The sequence below is a fragment of the Salminus brasiliensis genome, chromosome 18 (genome assembly GCF_030463535.1).
Source record: "Salminus brasiliensis chromosome 18, fSalBra1.hap2, whole genome shotgun sequence".
NCBI lineage: Eukaryota > Metazoa > Chordata > Actinopteri > Characiformes > Bryconidae > Salminus > Salminus brasiliensis.
In genome coordinates this window covers 31,946,369-31,970,425 of record NC_132895.1, presented here as the reverse complement: position 1 = coordinate 31,970,425, position 24,057 = coordinate 31,946,369, and the positions used below count along the sequence as shown (strand labels likewise).

Genomic DNA, 24,057 nt, shown 5'->3' with positions numbered 1-24,057 from the left:
TTTATTTGCGTGTAGTTTATTGACTTTTGCTGAAGACTCTTTCCCCCATAAAATTGCCTCTACCTCAGTGTGTTCAGGTTGCATTTTGAATCTTCTTTTAGATCCCAAAGCTGCTTCACTCCTGTATCTCCAGGGTTGTTCCTTCTCAGATCCAGCTCTTTCAGTGGTGATGAGGGGTTTGATTTCAGAGCTGAAGCCAGAGCAGCATATGCTCCCTCTGTTAAACCACAGTCTGAAATGCTAGAGGAATGAGAGAGTTAATAAACAGCTGGAACTCAGAATGTTTAGACTTACTGTTAGGATTCACTGAAATACTAACTTCAGCTTTTCAACTTTTCCATCTGAAATTCTCAGCAGAGAAGCAACATGCTTCACTCCAGAGTTTCCTAGTTTATTGCCACTCAGATCCAGCTCTTTCAGGTGTGAATAATTTGAACAAAGAGCTTTTGACAGAGTAGCACAGCCTTCCTCTGTAATACTGTTGTTGTTCAGCCTGCAGAGAGAGAAAGCACAAAGCTTCTTTAATTATATTAACAATTTCACATGATCATAAGAAATCCATTGCATTGCTTTATTCACTGTATTTAATAGAAATTATATAATGTAGGCTTGTTTATGCAAGATTATAAAATAACAATAATCAGTTCAATAAAATCACCAACTTACAAATTGTACAATAACACTAAAATAACCTTGGTGCAAAATGTAGCAATAAATATATACTTAAAAGGACAGTTCAGAAAGAGCGTCAGGTGGAAAGAGCGTCAGGTGGAAAGAGCGTCAGGAGGAAAGAGCGTCAGGAGGAAAGAGCGTCAGGAGGAAAGAGCGTCAGGAGGAAAGAGCGTCACGAGGAAAGAGCGTCACGAAGAAAGAGCGTCACGAAGAAAGAGCGTTACGAAGAAAGAGTCACGAAGAAGGAGCGTCACGAGGAAAGAGCGTCACGAGGAAAGAGCGTCAGGTGGAAAGAGCGTCAGGTGGAAAGAGCGTAACGAGGAAAGAGCGTCAGGTGGAAAGAGCGTCAGGTGGAAAGAGCGTCATGAGCAAAGAGCGTCAGGTGGAAAGAGCGTCACGAGGAAAGAGCGTCACGAGGAAAGAGCGTCAGGTGGAAAGAACGTCAGGTGGAAAGAGCGTAACGAGCAAAGAGCGTCACGAGGAAAGAGCGTCAGGTGGAAAGAGCGTCAGGTGGAAAGAGCGTCAGGAGGAAAGAGCGTCACGAGGACAGAGCGTCAGGAGGAAAGAGCGTCACGAAGAAAGAGCGTCACGAGGAAAGAGCGTCAGGAGGAAAGAGCGTCAGGAGGAAAGAGCGTCAGGAGGAAAGAGCTTCAGGAGGAAAGAGCGTCACGAAGAAAGAGCGTCACGAAGAAAGAGCGTCAGGAGGAGAGAGAGTCACGAAGAAGGAGCGTCACGAGGAAAGAGCGTCACGAGGAAAGAGCGTCACGAGGAAAGAGCGTCAGGTGGAAAGAGCATCAGGTGGAAAGAGCGTCAGGTGGAAAGAGCGTCAGGTGGAAAGAGCGTCAGGTGGAAAGAGCGTCACGAGCAAAGAGCGTCACGAGGAAAGAGCGTCAGGTGGAAAGAGCGTCACGAGCAAAGAGCGTCAGGTGGAAAGAGCGTCACGAGCAAAGAGCGTCACGAGGAAAGAGCGTCAGGTGGAAAGAGCGTCACGAGGAAAGAGCGTCACGAGGAAAGAGCGTCACGAGGAAAGAGCGTCACGAGGAAAGAGCGTCAGGTGGAAAGAGCGTAATGAGCAAAGAGCGTCACGAGGAAAGAGCGTCACGAGGAAAGAGCGTCACGAGGAAAGAGCGTCAGGTGGAAAGAGCGTCAGGTGGAAAGAGCGTCAGGTGGAAAGAGCGTCACGAGGAAAGAGCGTCAGGAGGGAAGAGCGTCAGGAGGGAAGAGCGTCAGGAGGGAAGAGCGTCAGGAGGGAAGAGCGTCAGGTGGAAAGAGCGTCAGAAGGGAAGAGCGTCAGGTGGAAAGAGCGTCAGGAGGAAAGAGCGTCAGGAGGAAAGAGCGTCACGAGGACAGAGCGTCACGAGGACAGAGCGTCACGAGGAAAGAGCGTCAGGAGGAAAGAGCGTCACGAGGAAAGAGCGTCAGGAGGAAAGAGCGTCAGGTGGAAAGAGCGTCAGGTGGAAAGAGCGTCAGGTGGAAAGAGCGTCACGTGGAAAGAGCGTCACGTGGAAAGAGCGTCACGAGGAAAGAGCGTCAGGTGGAAAGAGCGTCACGAGGAAAGAGCGTCAGGTGGAAAGAGCGTCACGAGGAAAGAGCGTCAGGTGGAAAGAGCGTCAGGTGGAAAGAGCGTCAGGTGGAAAGAGCGTCACGAGGAAAGAGCGTCACGAGGACAGAGCGTCAGGTGGAAAGAGCGTCAGGTGGAAAGAGAGTAACTAGCAAAGAGCGTCACGAGGAAAGAGCGTCAGGTGGAAAGAGCGTCAGGTGGAAAGAGCGTCACGAGGAAAGAGCGTCAGGTGGAAAGAGCGTCAGGAGGAAAGAGCGTCAGGAGGAAAGAGCGTCACGAAGAAAGAGCGTCACGAAGAAAGAGCGTCAGGAGGAAAGAGCGTCAGGAGGAAAGAGCGTCACGAAGAAAGAGCGTCAGGTGGAAAGAGCGTCAGGTGGAAAGAGCGTCACGAGGAAAGAGCGTCACGAGGACAGAGCGTCAGGTGGAAAGAGCGTCAGGTGGAAAGAGAGTAACTAGCAAAGAGCGTCACGAGGAAAGAGCGTCAGGTGGAAAGAGCGTCAGGTGGAAAGAGCGTCACGAGGAAAGAGCGTCAGGAGGAAAGAGCGTCACGAAGAAAGAGCGTCAGGTGGAAAGAGCGTCAGGAGGAAAGAGCGTCAGGAGGAAAGAGCGTCAGGAGGAAAGAGCGTCACGAGGACAGAGCGTCAGGAGGAAAGAGCGTCAGGAGGAAAGAGCGTCAGGAGGAAAGAGCGTCAGGAGGAAAGAGCGTCAGGAGGAAAGAGCGTCACGAAGAAAGAGCGTCACGAGGAAAGAGCGTCAGGAGGAAAGAGCGTCACGAAGAAAGAGCGTCAGGAGGAAAGAGCTTCAGGAGGAAAGAGCTTCAGGAGGATAGAGCGTCACGAAGAAAGAGCGTCAGGAGGTGAGGAGATACTGAAGTAACATCTGAAGACATCAAGGAAGTTAAAGCCTGGGCTTAAATGGGTCTTCCAAATGGACACCGACCCGAAGCAGACTGACAGACTGGTTACAGAGAGTCTTAAGGAGAACAAGGTCAGTGTTGTGGAGTGACCATCACAAAGCCCTGATCTCAGTCCTGTTGAACATTTAGTAGCAAAGGTGGAGAGGCATGTGTGAGCAGGGTGGCCTACAGACATCGGCTCAGTTACTCCAGATCTGTCAGGAGGAACAGCTCAAAATTCCTGCAACTGTTGTGAGAAGCTTGAGGAAGGATCTCCAACACGTTTGACCCAGGTCATTCAGTTTAAGGCCAGTGATACCAAATACTAATGAAATGTGTTTAAACTTTTTATTACTTTTCAAAGTCAAAATTATTTTAGAAAATTCCCTCTCTCATTATTCTGGCATTTAGGAAAGGTTTATTCTGATTTCATGTCAGACGGTGAGGAAAAATGCAGATGTGTCTTTTTATACAGTGTCAGTAAACTTCTGCTTTCAACTGTATTATATAACACTGGGTGATCCCTCATGTATGTAAAATTAGACAAAATCTACATCATCTTGCACACAGTTGACTAACAGACAATGCTGGAATAAAATGCTTACTTCAGTTTCTGAGTCCTGCAGTGTGAATCCTCCAGTAGATCAGACAGCTTCTTCATTTCTGAGTCTCCTTGTATTCTCCCACTCAGATCCAGCTCAGTCAGCAGTAAGGGGTTTATTCCTAGAGCTTCAGTCAGATAATCACAGACTTCCTCTGCAGCAGAGCTTTTCAACAGCCTGCAGATTAAATAATTATGATAAACATTTATCACCTTCCTGTCATTTCAGTTGTTGAAAAGTGTCGGATTAGTCTAAACTAAGTAAACATATTTTAGGAAGTTTTAATTAATTAAAAACCTGAAACAAAAATATATTTAATGAAACTTTTAAACGGTTAAACGATATACATTTCAATCTTCTGTACACAAACAGCTTTGCACATAAGTAACACTGTAACAGTAGTTCACCTCAGTGTCTTCAGTTTACTGCGTGGATCGTTTTGTAAATCCGTGAACAGCCTCACTCCTGTCTCTCCAGGATCATTCCCTCTGAGATCCAGCTCCGTCATGACTGATGAGGGGTTTGATTTTAGAGCAGAAGCCAGAGCCTCATATCCTTCTCCTGAGAGGCAGCAACCCCTGAGACTGAAAGTTCAACAGTAAAATCATTTCCCTCATCTTGATATGGACATCATTTCTTAATCATGGCCTGCTCCAGACTACAAACGTACTCTTCAATATTGTTAGACACCTCACATTTAGAAGATGTGCAGTTCTAGACTATATATAATTATCCCCTTTAAAAGAGATCACTCACCTCAGTTTCTCCAGTCTACAGTGAGGATTCTTCAGTAGATCACAGAGCTTCTGCAGTCCTGCCTGATCCAGTTTATTCTCATTCAGATCCAGCTCTCTCAGGTGTGAGGGGTTTACAGTCAGAGCAGAAATCAGATCAGCACAGTCTCTCTCTGTAATACTGCTGGATTTATACATCCTGCAGAGGGAGATAAAGAGAGGTGGTCAGGAGCAGTGGCATATCAGCTGAATAATGACTATGGGAAGTGTTTAGTGACTGTGGGAGTTGTAACCCTGGAATGCAGGTCAGAACACCAAAACTACATGATAAAAACACCAAAGGTAATGCTTAATGGTTACCACAGGTAATGCTGTAGTGAAATGAGGGGAATAACTAACCCAAAACAGCAGAAAGGCTTTCTTAAATGAAATAAACGGAGTAAAACAAAAGCGCTGGGAGCTGGGCTCAAACACCCACTATAGCTGAACGGGTAACTCAACGCGTCCGACAGAAGTGCTGCACCACCGGGGAGACATTAGTGACGTCAGCAGACAGACTGAAAAAGGGGGAAAGGAGACCAAAGGGAAATACACTGAAAAATAAACAAGGAACAGAAACAAAGATAAAAAGCTAATCTGGATAATCTGGAATCTGGATAGATCAGACAGATGAAGAGGAAAAGATAAGTCAAGTTAGCGACAAGAGAGGGGAGAAGAATAAACCCTCTAATCGCTAGAAGTGAAAGAAGGGATTTGTTCCAGAGATTTGAGAGAGCCACTGGCTAAAGAGGTCAAGAAAGAGAATCTCTTGGGTACAATGTGTCCAGAGAGGCCAAAGAGCTTCACAGAGAACAACTCTGGGAGAGTAATACTGATACAGGTTACAGGAAGCTAAAGAAAGTCCTTATAAAAAAGGTGGTACTAGGTTGCCATAGATACAAAGGTGTCAGAAGTATTGACTTTCATTACTCAGGTAGAAGTGAGAGGAGATACTAGGTTTTAGAAGCTGCAGTATCAGCTTAAGCTTTTTACTCCAGTAATGCTGAATACTGCTCAGCTGAAGTCCCACTTGTCTAATGTGTTTAATGAATCCAGCTCCTTACGTGAGTTTCTGCAGTCTGCAGTGTGGATCCTCCAGGAGAGCAGACAGCTGATCTACTCTGATCTCCTTTGGTTCAGTCTGACTCAGATCCAGCTCCGTCTGCAGTAAGGGGTCTTTACCCAGCTTTTGTTTAAAATAAGTGTAGGCTTCTTCTGCAGCATCACTTTTCAGCAGTCTGGAGAGAGAACATCAGTACGGATACATTTATAACCATATAAAGAGAAATAGACTCACAGTCATCAGTGTATAACCTCACTATGTTTTTTTGCAAGCTGTCCTCCTCCTTCAGAACTCAGTTTTCTTTCCTTCAGAAATGAGTTTAAATGGTCTAATATGATGTAATGTTAGATAATATCATAATTCAATATAATTAAATTAGAAACTTACAGGTGAGTAAACTGTTAAATTCAAAATTAAAATATAGAAACGTATTAAAAATACAAATTATCATTATGCAAATTTATTTATATATGTTGCATTTTACCTTAGTTTTTTCACAGATAAGTTCACAAGCAGCTCCACTCCTGTGTCTCCTGGGTCATTCCCTCTGAGATCCAGCTCTACAAAGGGTGAAGAGACAGTTGAGCGTAGAGCTGAGCTCAGTGCTGAACCCAGAGCAGTATAGCCTTCCTCCCGGATATTACAGAATGAAAGCCTAAGAAAAGGGAAAAATATTAATATTAATAACAGCAGGAGTGGCGTCTTTCCAAGGACACTCCAAACCGTTCCCAACATCAACTCTTATTTTCAACTCAGGTGGGTCTGGTCAGCGTTGATTACCACTGGGGATTCTGGGGCTTGGAGTTCTTTATTCCAGCTCCACCAGCTTTCCACCAGCTCCCTGCTGGTGGCTGATGGTTCATGCACCACCCCCTCCACAAGGAGCAGCACCCAACGGCCCCAACCAGCCTCACAATCATGCCTGAAGTCCCTGATAAGCGTCGGATTTAGGATACGGCCCGCCAGAACTCAAGAACGCAACTTAGGCCCATAGCCCTCCCAGTCAACCAGATACTGGGAACCACCCTGGACTTTATGCACTCACAGCAATCGCCGGACAGGTGATAGTTTGTACAAGATGCCTTGCAGCGGGAGGTCTCGGGTGGAGAACCACACCCGTTGGCCCACACAGAAAGGAGAATCATCCATCTCTTGTTCTGCAAAGAAGGGAATGAAGTACCCAAATTGGGAGAGATATCTAGGGACGAGTGCCAAAGCGTGTTGTGGGCATACTTGGTCCGTTTGGCCTGTCCACTCGCTTTGGGGTGGAAGCCTGAAGTAAGGCTGACTGTGGCACCCATCAACCTGCAGAAAGCCCTCCAAGACTAGCTGGCAAATAGGGGTCCCTGATCCAACACTAGGTTGCAAGGCATTCCATGCCCCCTCACTACATGCAAAAGCAGTTCAGCCATTTCTTTGGCCGAGAGGATTTTGGGCAATGCCTCAAACCTGCATGCCTTGGAAAAACAGTGCACCACTCTGACTGCAGGAACCACTTCTTCATTATACAGCTCCTCCTTCCTTTATTCAGAACATGAACAGATAGCAGGACGAATTGTGTGATGTATGTAATTCATAACAGATCTTACCTCAGAGTCTGCAGTTTACAGAGAGGATCCTTCAGTCCACGGCAGAGCTTCTTCACTCCTGAATCCTGCAGGTTGTTGGAGCTCAGGTCCAGTTCTCTCAGAGTGGACGAGGTGAGAACTGTGGCTAAAGCTGAACAGCTTGCTTCTGTTAGATCATCATCGTTGATCCTAAAAGCAAGTAGTGACAGAACAGCAACATTTTTATATACCTTTAATATGTCTTCAGGTTAGGTGTAAGTTTGTAATGAATTAGGAACAACCTTTTCCCAGCATGTGTTTATTTCTATGTCCTGCGGTTTGAGTTTGTAAACCAGATTTTTTCTATTTTTGCATACATTGTTTACCAAAGCATTTAACATTTAAAAAGGAATAACTATTTAATATTAATCTTTTGGAGTGGTCAAATCAAATGCCTGACCTAAATCCAATAGAAATGTGAAAGGACCTGAAGCAGGAAGGAGGAAAACCACCAACATAAAGTTGAAGCTGTTTTTTAAGAAGGAATTGGTTAAAATTCCCCTAATGAAGCATTAGTTTTACTTGTTGTGCAGTTTCCAGTCTGGCTGTAGATAGACAGCAAGATTAATGATTTTCCTTGTGATCACTCTAAATAACTTACTAACCTGTTTAAATATTAAAGGCTAAATCTGGTCATTAAAATGTTTATTAAGTATTATGTTTGTCCACAAATCATAGTAGCACATGTTACACAAGGTCCAACACAGTGGCAACAGTGTTCATAAACCTATAACAGTACACTTAAATAAAGATTATTTTTAGGAGCTTCTTACATTCCAGCAGCTATAATTTTAATATATGCCCGTAGTTTTACAAGAGCATCTGTTGCAGCCCAGACTGTAAATGGATTAAAATACAAATGATGTAGACTAGCCAACAGCAAATCAGATAAGGATATTCGCCCTGTTGCCAGTTAATCATGTTGTACAGCCCCAGCACGTAGCCACAGCTTAGCCTCAAGGATAGTGAGGAAGAAATCAGAGTTCTAAAAACCCATTATGAGTTATTCAAGGTAATAATTGGATGAATAATAAAAGGATGAATAAAAGGATGAACAGCTATTTTCACTAAAAATACAGTTCTCTTCCTTTGTATGTGAATTTAAACTTAATTTAAAAGAAAAAAATCAGAATACTGACCAGAGTCTCCTCAGTTTACAGTGTGTATCCTGCAGTACAGCACACAGTAGTTTCACTCTGGAATCTCCTGAAGGTCCTGCTGGATTCCTGCTCAGTTTCAGCTCTGTCTGCAGCAGGATATTTATTCTCAGAGCTGAAGAAAGAGAAGTCCAGGCTTCCTCTGCAGCATCCGTCTTCAACAGCCTGCAAATTGATGAAATGTATTTCATTTGAAATCTTTAGTTCAGTTTAGTATTGAAGAATCTACCGAAATATTAGATATTAGATACACAATGTCCTTATTGTTGGAGACCAGAGCCCAATTCTCTGGCCAGGCAAGAACTCCATGATACAACTCTCCATTGGTCTAGCTAACTAACTAACATTGGTCTAACTGTGTGTGATGTATTGGGAGATACAAGTTATTTACTACAGTCTCAAAGATCTGTCCAGGGTGAGCTCACAGCAGTGGATTCTCTCACCTCAGAGTCTTCACTTTACAATCTGGTTCCTGTAGTAAACCATTCAGAAGCTCCACTCCTCTATCTCCAGGGTCGTTCCCTCTGAGATCCAGCTCCATCAGGGGTGAAGAGGGGAATGATTTCAGAGCTGAAGCCAGAGCAGCATATCCTTCTTCTGATACACTACAGTCTGAAAGCCTGAGGAAACGTTAGTTAAAGCTTTAATCAGTGATAAAACCATGTTATCTTTGTATAGCTTCATTACAGCAAAGTTCAGCCATTCTTGTTTGTTAGAAATGTTTAGTAGATGAGAGACCTCTTCCACTCCAGACGTCCCTACTTTACTTCCTCTCACCTCAGTCTCTGCAGTTTACAGTACTGATTGGTCAGTAGGTCACAGATCTGCTTCACTCCAGGGTTTCCTAGTTTATTCTCACTCAGATCCAGCTCTATCAGGTGTGAGGGATTAGAGGAAAGAGCTGCTGATAGAGCAGCACAGCCTTCCTCTGTAATCCTGCTGTTATTCAGCCTGCAAAAAAAAGCAAAAATCAGAGCTTATTGGATCATAACTATAATTATAATAAAATTATAATTATAATTAAATGTATATAATTAATTTAGATGGCCCTCGTCTTGATCCTCAAGTCAGACTACAGCACACACTGCTACATTATAAAATCACATTCAGTTACTCTACATTGTGTAAGCTGACCAATCTTACTTCAGGATCTGAGTCCTGCAGTGTGAATCCTCCAGTAGATCAGACAGCTGATTCATTTCTGAGTCTCCTTGTATTCTCCCACTCAGATCCAGCTCTCTTAGCAGTAGTGGGTTTGTTCCTAGAGCTTCAGTCAGATGATCACACAGTTTCTCTGCAGCAGAGCTTTTCAGCAGTCTGCAGATACAGGAATAATATTACATAGTCATTGTCTTTTTACACTGCTGCTTACATTGCTCTTTCATTCTAAGTTAGAAAATCAAATATATTGTTATTAATCAAATATAATGAGTAACGTGAAGCAAACATAGTAGAGTTGTACTATTACATTTCAGATTTGCTCTGAAGTCAAAGATAAATGATATTCTTTAACATTGTAAAAGGACATTTACAGATATCAGTTATTAAGGAAGTGGATATTTTTAATGCAAATTTAAAAAGACCAAAGTTAAATAATTTACTAACTGTACCAAACTGTACTGAACACAAGCGGTGCTGTAAAATCAGTTCACCTAATTCTTCTCCCTTTAGTCTGTGAATCCTTTTCTAAATCCATGATCAGCTTCACTCCTTTATCTCCAGGGTCATTTCCTCTGAGATCCAGCTCCATCAGGGGTGATGAGGTGTTTAAGTTCAGAGCTGAAGCCAGAGCAGCATATCCTTCTTCTGAGATGCAGCAACATCTGAGACTAAATGTACAACAAAATGAGAGAATGGGAGAAGTGAACACTGGTAGTAGAATACTCATACAAACGTTCAGTATTATAGTCTTTGTGAGAGCAAGACGCTTTCTATCCATCAGTGAAATATATATGCATATTTTGGAGCAAACATACTCTCAGATGTTAGTTGACTAATGGTACTTATCTGGTGTTACAGGTAAATACATACCTACATACATACATGCATACATATACCCAACCCGTACATACTCTTCCTCCACTGCATGCAATGCCCCCACCACTAGTGAGGGCGGATCAACAACCACAGACAAGCCATGCATTTTTCCAACTGCCTCCAATGCAACATCACGGGGGAACCAACATGCCTGGAGGGAAGCGCAGTGTACTAGACTTCAACGCACCAACCCGCAGACGCCAGCAACGCCAGTAACACCAGCAACGCAGCAAAGCGATGTGAGGGGAGAGTGCCATCTACCCACTCCGGAGAGAGCAAGGCCAATTGGGCTGCTGATTTAAAGCATTTAAAAAGTGTATGAACGAACCAGGCCTTAGTAGGAGACCTGTCAGTCTGCCAGCCTGAAATATAAGTAGGATAACAACTGATTCATATCTGGGCCTTGGAGGGGAGCGAGTCACGTGGGCTGTTTGCTGTTTGCTGGAAACCATCATTCTTACACAGACAGAGAAAGTTAATAAGAATCAAATCATCTTAAACCAGACAAGCTTTAGCCCCAATTAATGTATTTTATAATTAATAGTGCTCTAAAAGAGTTTAACTGTTATTTCTAGTTTCTTACTGATACTCAGTAAATTTCAAATTATACGTAGTCACTTCATTCCCTGGTCGTTTGATGTGTGGGGGGGGGGGGGTTGAGACTGACTGATCACACATCCGTGTGGTCCTGTGAATCTTTCAGTTTATCTGGCTCCGAGTCAAGAAGAAATGCTAATCAGAACCATCAGAGAACCCAGAAAAATGAAAAAAAAAAAATGAAGATGAAGAGCGCTGGAAAAAGGAAAAAGCTGTAAAGGTAGCTCACCTGGAGGTGGATTAGAACCACCAACCTCTTTGGTGGGAGACCAGTATGAACTGAGTGAGCTACAACACCACAGTGCTGAAAGGACTAGGACTCTTAGAAACGGAGGAAATCTGCAATTGAAATGTTAACTGAGGTTACCAGGGGAGGACTGACCTGCTCGAAATCACAGAGCAACAGGAAAAGTCTTCCCAAACAAAAAGGAAAACGGTGTGAAAAAGAAAAAAGGAGCAACAACAAAACCAAAGAGAGGGCAAAACTAGTGGCTGGGGGTGGTATAGCAGGTTGCCTAGCCACAGTCTGCACCCTTATAGAACCCCCCCTTTGAGGAACGGCATCAGATGTTCCCAACCCCTCGGCCCGAATGAGCTCAAGGTCCAGAATGTTACGAGCAGGGACCCAGGAGTGTTCCTCAGACCCATGTCCTTCCCAGTCCACCAGATACTGGGTGCAGCCCCGGACCCGCCGTGAGTCCAAGAGATGCCGAACAGTGTAAGCGGGCGACCCGGCCACCAGAACTGAGGGCAGGGGAGCTGGGACAGAGGCAAGGGTGCTGCAGAGTACGGGCTTTAGGCGTGACCCGTGGAATGTGGGGTTGATTCTCTGTTCTGGCCATAACGTAAAACCAGGTCGTCGTTTCCAGTCTGCAGCAACTTTTCCAGTCTAAGGCAAGCTGGAGAGCTTTCTGTCAGGCCTGCCAGCATCGCCAAACAAAATGCCCAGCTGCTGGGACCCCCACTTCATCATCCTGCTCTGAAAACATAGGGGGGGCATACCCAAACTGGCACTCAAAAGAGGACATGCCCAAGGATGAGTGTTCAGCCCAACTGGAGGGATTACAAGAGGCCACGAAGGGTCCATCCTAGGTCTTGGTTGACCCTCTCAGTCTGACCATTGGATTGTGGATTAAAGCCACTGAAGGTTCACTGAGGCACCCAGTAGCTGGCAAAATGCTTTCCAGAACCTACTGGCAAACTGTGGTCCTCGATCAGAGACCGAATCCACTGGCAGCACATGGACCTTGATCCTCCATCCTCTGAGCAACTTGAGGTTCAGACCAGGAACTGGTGGTTAGCCCCCTCCAGCCAGTGCCTCCATTCATCCAATGCTAGTTTCACTGCCAAAAGCTCCCTGTTACCAACATAATAGTTTTGCTCTGTAGGTGTGAGGAGGTGTGAAAAACTTTTTGTGAGCACCTGAACGCTCTGATCGCACAGCCCAAACACCTACTGTATATCAGAAGCATCCACTTCTACCACAAACGGAACATCAGGTTCTGGAAGCTGTAACACTGGAGCTGTGACTAGGCAGTGTTTGAGCTCTTCCAAGGCTTTCTGGGCTGTACTGGTCCATTGAAACTGTCCCATTGTTACTGTTAGCGAGGTTAGTGGAGCAGCAACTGTGCTAAAATTCCAGATAAAGCTACGGAAAAAATAGCAAAACCCAGAAAGTGCTGAAGCAGCTGAAGAGAAGCAGTACACTCTAAGGTGCTTCTGTTGGTCTGGTCCCCAGGACATGGCAGCATTGAGAAACACCCCGGAGGTATGTGGAGCACTGTCATCAGATCTTTGAGGGAAGGAGGAGGATCATGCTGGGATAACTCATCTTTGAGGTTCTCACTCAACCCTTGCTGAAAGGCTGCCATTAATGCAGATGAGTTCCAACCACTCTCAGCAGCCATAGTGTGAAACTCAGCTGCATAGTCAGCCACAGATCTTTTCCCCTGTTGTATATTTAGGAACCGGGGGGCGGTCTCTCCTCCACAGACAGGGTGATCAAAAGCCTGATGCATGGTAGCAGTGAATAAGTCTGTGGACGTCTACACATCGGGTTAATTCTCCCAAACTGGAGTGGCCCAAGCAATTGAAGCAGAAAGCCATGACAGTGTAAGTGTGGTTCAACCCATGGAACAGGATCAGGTGCAGGGACTGGTGCAGGTGTGGAGGGAGGGGCAGGTATAGCCACAGGAGGTCCAGCCTGGATGGATGAAGTTAGGGCCTGCATTTGTGTTAGGATCTGTTGGAGGGCTTGCTCATATCTGCCGACTGCAGCACCCTGGTTGGCTATGGCACCTTTGACCATCTCCATGTCTGAGAACACTGCTGGGTCAGTCTCGCTGTGACATGGTAGCTCACCTAACGGTAGCTCACCTAAATGTAGCTAAAGACAACAGAAAGTACTAGGACTTTCAGAAACCATAGGACTACGCAATTACGACAGAAACTGTAAACTTGCTTTACAGCGGATTTGAACCCCCAACTCTCTTGCTTATGAGACCAGAGGAAACACACTGCACAGCTGCATGAAATGTTAAGACCAAAGAGAAAACCTGCTAAACAAAACCAAAGAGAGGTGGAAACTCCAAAGACTTAAAAGAAAAGACTAGTTTTCACTTTTTGCCTTTTCTTTTTTTGGCATCAAAGAACTTCAGAAAGGCCCAAGAAGAGGTTAGATCTGGGACCTGAGGTCAGAAAAAGAGAGCCAGGTGAACACTCGAGGGAGGTTTACCGATTTACCAGCCAGACTTGTGTGTGAGAAACCCAAGACTGAGCACAGGGCTCGAGGTCGGCTCTCCTTAAATAGGAAAGGGACAGATGTTGCTGATCTCCCCTAATCACGGTGTAGTGGTTCTGGGTTTCCCTCTGGTGGCTGGGGGTGGTATAGCAGGTTCCCCAGCCACAGTCTGCACTCTTACAAAAGCATGCAATAGTAGTTCGAGTAAGAAGTGCTGTGCACGCTAGTGAAGATGATGTTAACTGTTTGTCCTAAATGTTAAATGTTCACTGTACCTTGGTCACTGTTGATATTACACCTCTTAGAACATTTGATCGTGTTGCTAGTAAAATCTTAACCTGCGTTCGACAAGGGAATGAAGTGACTGTATAAGCTGGAATTTACTGAGTATCAGTAAGAAAATGGAAACAACAGTAAAAACTCTTATTATTAATTATCGCACTATTAATTATAAAACATTATACATTAATTGGGGCTAAAGCTTGTCTGGTTAAAGATGATTTGATTCTTATTAACTTGTCTGAGGAAGAATGCTAGTTTTAAAGTGACAAAAGCTGTGGCCATAAGGTAAATAAAAACAAACTGGAAGAGGTGGAATACCTAGACAGAAAGTAAATAAGGGGTAGAAGAGCCACTGCCACAGCTCACACTACAGTAGACAAAAAAATGCACCTAGAGCAACAACAGTGTGTGGAATGTAACCTTGCCTTGGAATGGCAGATTATAGCATTATCTCCTTTTTTATTATTATTGTATCTCCTTTTTTATTATTGTATTATTATCTCCTTTATTGTTATTATTTTATCTCCTTTTTAGTATTATTTTATTATCTCCTTTATTATTATTATTTTATCTCCTTTTTTCTTATTATTTTATTATTATCTCCTTTATTATTATTTTATCTCCCTTTTTATTATTATTTTATTATTATCTCCTTTATTATTATTATTTTATCTCCTTTTTTATTATTATTTTATTATTATCTCCTTTATTATTATTATTATTATTATTATTATATCTCCTTTTTTATTATGATTTTATCTCCTTTTTTATTATTATTTTATTATTATCTCCTTTGCGAAGGTTAATTCATGGAGCAGATCAGCAAAATTTAAATGGAAAATTAGAATGGGATGAGGAAGCTCTTGCTTCTCTACTATTCCAAATCTTTTCAATTCTTTGTGGCAACCAAAAATTGGATATACAATGCAGTGTTGACACAGGCATCTGATGGGGGCACCAACCCCCTGCCTATTTTCACTCCCAACTTGACAGAATTGAGCAGTGTATGCCACCCTGCTACCAGGGACTGGCTGCAGCAGTATGTATCAATAGGGGCCCAAAAGAGTTTTGTCAGAACCCAAAAAAAGAAAGAATATTCCTAATCCAGACTGTTCCTTTAGACACACAATGATGGATTATGTGGATATGGGATCAGACATCAGGAAGTGTAGGTACGTAATCATGACCATTGACATGATCAGATGTGAAGGTCCATTTAAGGAAATCCTCACCACTAAATCTGCCCTTAGAGTAAAGGGACGTCCTCACTGGTATCACTTGAATCATTGGTCCAGAGCATGTAACCTGACTCGACCAGTGAGACAGATGACACAACCATCTTCAAGACCCACTACAGTGCATCAGGGTGCCGATCCTGTGCAGGCCACATCACCACACGACATGAGTGACCAGGCAGGAACCAAGTGGTTCCAGGCCAGTTACTGGAGGTCTGACCAGATGGTGACCCCAATCTGAGGAGTCAGACAGCATTTAGGGAACATTCCACTCACATCTGCTCACTTTCTCATTAGTTCCCCTCTCACACATCCTGGTAAAGCAGGGTTGGGTCGTAAGTAGGGGCCCTCGTTGTTTTCAGGTGAAGAAACTGGATATAATAAAGTTGAGATTAGGAGGGTTGGGAGGAGAGCAGTTAAATTGAGTCGTAAGTAGGGGCCCTCGTTGTTTTCAGGTGAAGAAACTGGATATAATAAAGTTGAGATTAGGAGGGTTAGGAGGAGAGCAGTTAAGTTGGGTCGTAAGTAGGGGCCCTCGTTGTTTTCAGGTGAAGAAATTGGATATAATAAAGTTGAGATTAGGAGGGTTGGGAGGAGAGCAGTTAAGTTGGGTCGTAAGTAGGGGCCCTCGTTGTTTTCAGGTGAAGAAACTGGATATAATAAAGTTGAGATTAGGAGGGTTGGGAGGAGAGCAGTTAAGTTGGGTCGTAAGTAGGGGCCCTCGTTGTTTTCAGGTGAAGAAACTAGATATAATAAAGTTGAGATTAGGAGGGTTGAGAGGAGAGCAGTTAAGTTGGGTCGTAAATAGGGGCCCTCGTTGTTTTCAGGTGAAGAAACTGGATATAATAAAGTTGGGATTAGGAGGGTTGAGAGGAGAGCAGTTAAGTTGGGTCGTAAGTAGGGGCCCTCGTTGTTTTCAGGTGAAGAAATTGGATATAATAAAGTTGGGATTAGGAGGGTTGGGAGGAGAGCAGTTAAGTTGGGTCGTAAGTAGGGGCCCTCGTTGTTTTCAGGTGAAGAAACTGGATATAATAAAGTTGAGATTAGGAGGGTTGAGAGGAGAGCAGTTAAGTTGGGTCGTAAGTAGGGGCCCTCGTTGTTTTCAGGTGAAGAAACTGGATATAGTAAAGTTGAGATTAGGAGGGTTAGAAGGAGAGCAGTTAAGTTGGGTCGTAAGTAGGGGCCCTCGTTGTTTTCAGGTGAAGAAATTGGATATAATAAAGTTGAGATTAGGAGGGTTGGGAGGAGAGCAGTTAAATTGGGTCGTAAGTAGGGGCCCTCGTTGTCTTCAGGTGAAGAAACTGGATATAATAAAGTTGGGATTAGGAGGGTTGGGAGGAGAGCAGTTAAATTGGGTCGTAAGTAGGGGCCCTCGTTGTCTTCAGGTGAAGAAACTGGATATAATAAAGTTGAGATTAGGAGGGTTGGGAGGAGAGCAGTTAAGTTGGGTCGTAAGTAGGGGCCCTCGTTGTTTTCAGGTGAAGAAACTGGATATAATAAAGTTGAGATTGGGAGGGTTGGGAGGAAAGCAGTTAAGTTGGGTCGTAAGTAGGGGCCCTCGTTGTTTTCAGGTGAAGAAATTGGATATAATAAAGTTGAGATTAGGAGGGTTAGGAGGACAGCAGTTAAGTTGGGTCGTAAGTAGGGGCCCTCGTTGTTTTCAGGTGAAGAAATTGGATATAATAAAGTTGAGATTAGGAGGGTTAGGAGGACAGCAGTTAAGTTGGGTCGTAAGTAGGGACCCTCGTTGTTTTCAGGTGAAGAAACTAGATATAATAAAGTTGAGATTGGGAGGGTTGAGAGGAGAGCAGTTAAGTTGGGTCGTAAGTAGGGACCCTCGTTGTTTTCAGGTGAAGAAATTGGATACAATAAAGTTGAGATTAGGAGGGTTGGGAGGAGAGCAGTTAAGAAACCATGACTCTTGAGGCAGTTTTGTTGTGTTTGCTTACCGGAGGATTGGGTCTATTAATATTACCATTGTCTTACCTAAATCATTTACTAATTAAATCAGGTATATCACGTCATAATCAGAAATTAATCCCACATATAGCTCCTTTGTCTATCTTAAAGATCTGTGGAAAAAAAAAGAGTATTTTACGTTGTTCAGCGCACTACAAGGACCCATACCAACTGGATGACAATATAGATGTGTGATTCACATACACTACTACCTTTATTTATCCTGGATCCTTACCAGACCTATACATTTTGTTTCTGTTCTACTCTCAGCAACACTGGTTTAACCCAGAATACGTGTTATGATGCAGTTAGGAGACAGATCCTGGGCAAGACTTTACTCTTGGTACACTTCCAGTAGCACACATCTTTTAAAATGGTGAACAACTCAAATTAAACCAATTATTTGTGGTGTAACCAACATGTTATGAACTATGAGTCAGTTACATCTCTGTTGCATCTTATTGCTTGTTTGGTCAGAGGTGGGAACAAAGTGCCACCTCTGCTACTGCAGTGACCCTGGTAGTCAAATTTCATCTCCACATATTCGAGGGTCTACTTTAGGTGGAACAACCAGACTGGTTATTATTGAATGGTAACTTTGACGAACCCTCATAGTTTTTTGGGGATAGTCCAGACATTTGCAAGGCCAAGTGCTGTTAATCACCTGACTAGGTGATTAAGCGCCATAGTGTCAGCGCTTTAGTCCGCTGGACTGGATCACAACTATATATTTTATACAACTTTTATTCATACAAAATAGTTCCAGAGTTGGGATCTGGAGTCTTTCCTGATTTCTCTGCTCAAACAGATCAACTAAACCTGGAAATTAGTAAATAAATAAAAGTGCTGTTAATCGCCTGACTAGGAGACTTTGTGATACCAAAATTGTGAACCAATAGATTCCTATCAATTTTCAGCTGCTTTGTATCGCAATGCCAACTCAGCGTAAGATGTTGTGGCATCCTTTTTTCTGTGCTTGTAGGAACTCAGTTATGATGGTGATAACAGCCAGAATTAATAGTCATCCCATTGATCAGGGCATCTAATAAATTTGTGAGATTGGTGATACAACTGTCTGTGGTATTCAGTTAAAACACTTCCAGTTATATACTTACAGATATTAATAATAAATGCACTGTTCTTCTGTAATACTGCCAGTTCTAGAAGACATTTAGTTGCTGCTTTCACTTCAGGCACTCACCTCAGTTTCTCCAGTCTACAGTGAGGATTCTTCAGTAGATCACAGAGCTTCTGCAGTCCTGCCTGATCCAGTTTATTCTCATTCAGATCCAGCTCTCTCAGGTGTGAGGGGTTTACAGTCAGAGCAGATATCAGATCAGCACAGTCTCTCACTGTAATACTGCTGGATTTATACATCCTGCAGAGACAGAGAAGAAGTAGTAGAAGAAGAGGGCTGTAGTTTCGTTCAGCTGGGGTCAGTCCTTAAAACTCAAACAAAAGCAAGAGAACTACTGTAGGGTAGGTAAAGTCAAGTAATAAACCAGCATTATCAGTTCAAGACCAGTGTGCATGGAGAAAACTAGCTCATGTGTAGATAAACCAGCCTACAGATCATTTAATGAATCCAGCTCCTTACGTGAGTTTCTGCAGTCTGCAGTGTGGATCCTCCAGGAGAGCAGACAGCTGATCCACTCTGATCTTCTTTGGTTCAGTCTGACTCAGATCCAGCTCCGTCTGCAGTAAGGGGTCTTTACCCAGCTTTTGTTTAAAATAAGTGTAGGCTTCTTTTGCAGCATCACTTTTCAGCAGTCTGGAGAGAGAACATCAGTACAGTCTAATGAACTACTCAATAACTCAATAACGCTTAAATAGGTACTCTAGAGACGTTTCTCAACCCAGTTCTGGGGTTTTGATCTGCCCCCAGTTCCCCACACCCTGATTGATAAGACTCCTGGGTCTGGGTCTAGTGTACAATACCAACAACACTACAATGTCATATATGAACCAAATGGAAATGTTTGTTTATATAAATACAACCTCAGATGAACAACAACACACAACATATTCCACCGTCTCTTTACTTATTTAACAACAATGAAAACAACATTCTACACTGAGAGACTATTCACAAGCGTAAAACAGTTGCTAATCTTCCCAGCAGTGGACGTCCCAGCAAATTCACCCCAACACAGTATATAACCCCAAACACCCTTTTGTTGGTGCAGGGGTATGTTGTCGTGCTCTGCTTGTATATGCTGCATATAGCCTCTAGATATCTTGATAGATTGATATTGCCGCACTGGACTCAGAATGTAAGACCCCTACTGTGCAGGGTCCACATTCTCTGCTGTGCGAGTGAAATGAGTAAGGGGAAAGGCTCTTCCCAACAATTCAATTACTACATTAAATGAAAACAATGTTTCTATTAGTTTTTAACTAATAAACAGAACAGGTCTAAATGTAAATAACTCAGGATTAAATTGATTATAAGTTCATAAATTAATCACCTCAGTTTTTTCTTTGTATTCATAAATAAACCCGTAAGCTGCTTCACTCCTGTGTCTCCGGGGTCGTTCCCTCTAAGATCCAGCTCAGTCAGGGCTGATGAGGAGCTTTTCAGAGCTGAAGCCAGAGCTGCATATCCTCCCTCTGTTATTCTGCAGAATGAAAGACTAAACCCAGAACAAAAGACCAGAACATTTATTTCTAATTGTGACAACAATTCTCCTTCGTTTGAGAAGTTGTGAGATTTTTGTGTGATGAGAGTAATGCATCTCAGTAGATCTTACCTCAGCTTCTTCAGTTTACAGAGAGGATCCTTCAGTCCACTGCAGAGCTCCTTCACTCCTGAATCCTGCAGGTTGTTGGAGCTCAGGTCCAGTTCTGTCAGAGTGGACGAGGTGAGAACTGTGGCTAAAGCTGAACAGCTTTCTTCTGTTAGATCATCATCGTTGATCCTAAAAGCAAATGATGACATTTCACATTTAAATAGATATAAAAAGATAAAAACATGAAACCCATTCAGCTTCGCTAATATTTACTAAACTGAAAATAATTCAGTAAAATCAATTATTTCTTTTGAGAATATGATAATATAAAATGTTTTTATTCTGCTTGTTTCTGTAACTGCTACAACCAACATTTGGTACCATTTATATCAAATGTAATGTGCAGGTACGTTTGAATGAACAGCTGCATTAAGCAGAGTGGCTCAACACAACAGTTGATCACTTCAGGACAGAGAACACTGAGGGACTTACCATCAATCTGTCATTTTAGTTGAACTATAAACTAATGGTGTGAATGGGTGTTGATAATGATATTAATCTGCTGAGATAAAAGCAATATCCCCGTGTTTCTGTACATTTATGATGAATATATCTATATATACACAACCTCTGTTCTTAAAAAGCCCAAAGCATCTCTGAAACATTCCTTTTAACTTCATCATGAATGTGAGGAGCTGAGCTGCTGGTAATCATTTTCATCATAAAAACGTGAATAAAACAAAAGGTCATTAAAAACAAGCAGTTTTTGCAGTCTGGTTTCCATATATTGACTAGAGTGAACATTACAGTGAGGAATGTCAACAATGACACAGTACATCCAACTTTCTATATCGAATATTTTCTCTTACGTTTTCCACTACATGCACCTTTTAAAGACACAGCAGTACAGCACACAGTAGTTTCACTCTGGAATCTCCTGAAGGTCCTGCTGGATTCCTGCTCAGTTTCAGCTCTGTCTGCAGCAGCATATTTATTCTCAGAGTTGAAGAAAGAGAAGTCCAGGCTTCCTCTGCAGCTGCCGTCTTCAACAGCCTGCAAAGATGAGATGAAAGCAATGGACGAGAACACAGATTAACAATGTTATAACTCATTTGCTCTTTATTCTACTCCCAGATGTGATCAGTGTTGCCACACCACTGAGCAAACTAATTTCTTTTAAGAAAATTAAATACATTATTATGTATCCACACTAAAGGTACAGGTGTCCAGCTGCTTTTCATATTTATCCAAGGATGTACCAGTATGCATTTCAGTAGACCAGGCTAGAATAATACAAATATTGAAGTATTAATTTGGGATGTTGGAATTCATTTCTTCATTTAGTGTTCTTCATTATTTGTTGAAATGAGGACATGTTCAGTGCAGTTATCGCTTTTCTTCAGCTGACATTTATGGTTTTGTGTGGGATTTATTTCAATAGAAACATTTAATTAAAGAAAAATGTGTTCTTTTGTCCTTTACGTGGCTTTTAACCTAAATCCCGTAACGTTATTTTTCTGTGCAGGTTGTAGTTGCTGTTGCAGTGTTGTCTCTTTTCAGTCCTGCAGTTTGTATCAGGCAGTGAGTTGCATTAGTTGTGTTGGTGAAGTGTGTTCTTCAGTGTGTGGTCATTTATTTGAGTGTTCTAAAACGGTCTATTAATCCCAGCCACATGGATCTGTCCATTGAGAACCTACAGCTCACCACAGTATAAGACGTAGGTAAGGAATGGTGTTTCTCACCTCAGTGTCTTCATTTTACAGTTTGAATCCTCTACTAAATCAGTGAGCTTCTTCACTCCTGAGTCTCCAGGGTCGTTCCCTCTGAGATCCAGCTCTGTCAGGTGTGATGAGGGGTTTGATTTCAGAGCTGAAGCCAGATGCTTATATCCTTCCTGTGTTACACTGCAGTCTGAGAGACTAGAGAAAAGAGAAATGTTACAGTTAAAACTTCAATTCAAATGTTTAATGTATCCTTCTGAGACTGAGTAACACACTAACTTTAGTTTAGCAAGTCTGCAGTCCAAAATCTTCAGTAGGTTACAAATCTTCTTCACTCCAGGGTTTCCTAGTTTATTCCCACTTAGATCCAGCTCTTTCAGGTGTGAGGGATTAGAGGAAAGAGCTGCTGACAGAGCAGCACAGCCTTCCTCTGTAATACTGCTGTTATTTAATCTGCAGAAAAAAAACAACAGTAATTATTTCTAGATTTATTTTGTTTGTGTAGTTTGTGTATTCAGTTAGCATAATTTAGATAGCTGTTACTGCTAGATTAATCATAATAAAAGCAAAAAATAGTGTATGTATAATAACTTTAAAAATAATAAGTACATTTTATTTCAATTCAATTTAAATGTTACATATTTACATATTCATATTCAAAATGAATGAAACCTCAAAGCCTTCTGTAAAGATTTCATGTCAATCAGTCCTATTGTTAACACATACAGCAAACGTCATATGCTGTGTATGGAACAGTTCTACAGAGAATACCAACACAGATCTGTATATCGGTGAAAAATAGAAAAGTTCATTAAAAGGAAAAACTAACTTGATTTTTTCAGGTCTGCAGTGTGAATCCTTCAGTAGATCAGACAGCTGATTCATTTCTGAGTCTCCTTGTATTCTCCCACTCAGATCCAGCTCTCTTAGCAGTAGTGGGTTTGTTCCTAGAGCTTCAGTCAGATGATCACAGAACTCCTCTGCATTAGCAGTCAACAGCCTGCACATAAAGACATTATAATTAGCATATATTATATCGATATGTCTATATCTATGTGTCATTTATGTGTGTATCTATAAACAGTTTTTAATTAACTTGACAGTTTAATTATACCATATATTTTCCATTAAAATCAGTAAATCATGGCCAGTGTCATCAACTAAAATATGTAATACAAACCATTACAAAGTTTATATTACATAAAATATATCATTATTAATAAGTCATTAAATATATATTCTATATTATTATATTATTTCTTTATTTATAAGGTGTTTTCTATTTCTACCACATTATCACAGTATTCTCTGTTTATTTTGATTTGTTCCACACTAAACCAGTTTAAGTGTGTTTAGATGTTAGCAGTTACATTTTGATTGAGTAAGGTGAATTGTGGGACTTAACATTAAAGGTATTTTTGCGAAGAGTGTTCTGTTTTATTTGTTGTCATGTGAGGCCATCTTTTGATGCTTGTCATGTCATGCCTTTTTAAGTCTGTACAAAATAACCACACATTATTTTACATTCATGAGAAATATTTTACTTTACAGACCATGTCTCACTGCTTGTGGAGCTTTAACCTTATGACTGAGTGAGTGAGTCAATAATTGAACTTTTTTTTACCAGAGTAAAGTAAATATTTCTCAGTTATTTCAGACTAAGAAAAGAGAGACAGAATCACTATTTGAACAAAACTGTTTTGTGTTTATTAGGTTATGTTAGGGTGTAGTGCTGTGGGTCACCTTAGTGTCCTCAGACTACATTGTGGATCCTCTAGTAGACCAGTAAAAAGAGCAACTCCTGTGTCTCCAGGGTCATTCCCACTGAGATCCAGTTCAACCAGGTTTGATTTCAGAGCTGGAGCCAGAGCAGTATATCCTTCTTCGGAGATGCAGCAAAAGCTAAGACTAAAGGACACAGACAAAATCAGTAAATGAATGACTGTTATATTTTCTAGTATTTTCTAGTTTTCTCACAAAAGTTGCCAATATGAATCATATTTTCTTGTTCCTGTATCTAACTGTTTTTCTAGGTTTTAATTAAGGATATATCTGTGGTGACCAAACTGTCTGTTCATTGTTGCTTTGAAGTACAACTATGTATACACTGCATTTATTGTACAGTAATGTGCAAAAACCCAAGACCATCTTATTGAATTAATTCAAGCTGTAACTAGAGTTTAAAAATGATTAAACAATACACCTGGACTCCTAATAATCATTTAAGATCTGGTAGATTACCATCACTGCCCCCTTGGATTAACAGTGTTTAAGGCACTGAAAAGCAAGAAACACATGCTCCAAGTCTGAAAGCATGTCTAGAACTTGTAACTAAGAATAGAAAACAGACATAAATTAACAAAGAAGCTGATGGTGGAAGAAGAGTGTACTAAACTATAAGGAATGGGCACATTTCTACCACGGCAA

The 24,057-nt window shown here is 42.1% G+C and overlaps 1 protein-coding gene across 1 annotated transcript in view; it reads right to left on the bottom strand.

The window, feature by feature from the left end:
- LOC140538950 (uncharacterized) overlaps positions 1–24,057 on the bottom strand; it is a 110,994-nt gene that overhangs the window by 28,653 nt on the left and 58,284 nt on the right. Inside the window, exons 66-79 of the mRNA XM_072661509.1 lie at positions 19,931–20,098; positions 19,649–19,813; positions 18,778–18,951; positions 18,382–18,558; positions 9,983–10,159; positions 9,474–9,647; positions 9,108–9,281; positions 8,774–8,950; positions 8,313–8,495; positions 7,156–7,323; positions 6,051–6,221; positions 5,568–5,741; positions 4,487–4,663; positions 25–36 (exon numbers count right to left, since the gene is read on the bottom strand). Of these exons, the coding sequence (XP_072517610.1) occupies positions 25–36; positions 4,487–4,663; positions 5,568–5,741; positions 6,051–6,221; positions 7,156–7,323; positions 8,313–8,495; positions 8,774–8,950; positions 9,108–9,281; positions 9,474–9,647; positions 9,983–10,159; positions 18,382–18,558; positions 18,778–18,951; positions 19,649–19,813; positions 19,931–20,098 (2,271 nt within the window). The remainder of the gene's footprint in view (positions 1–24; positions 37–4,486; positions 4,664–5,567; positions 5,742–6,050; positions 6,222–7,155; positions 7,324–8,312; positions 8,496–8,773; positions 8,951–9,107; positions 9,282–9,473; positions 9,648–9,982; positions 10,160–18,381; positions 18,559–18,777; positions 18,952–19,648; positions 19,814–19,930; positions 20,099–24,057) is intronic.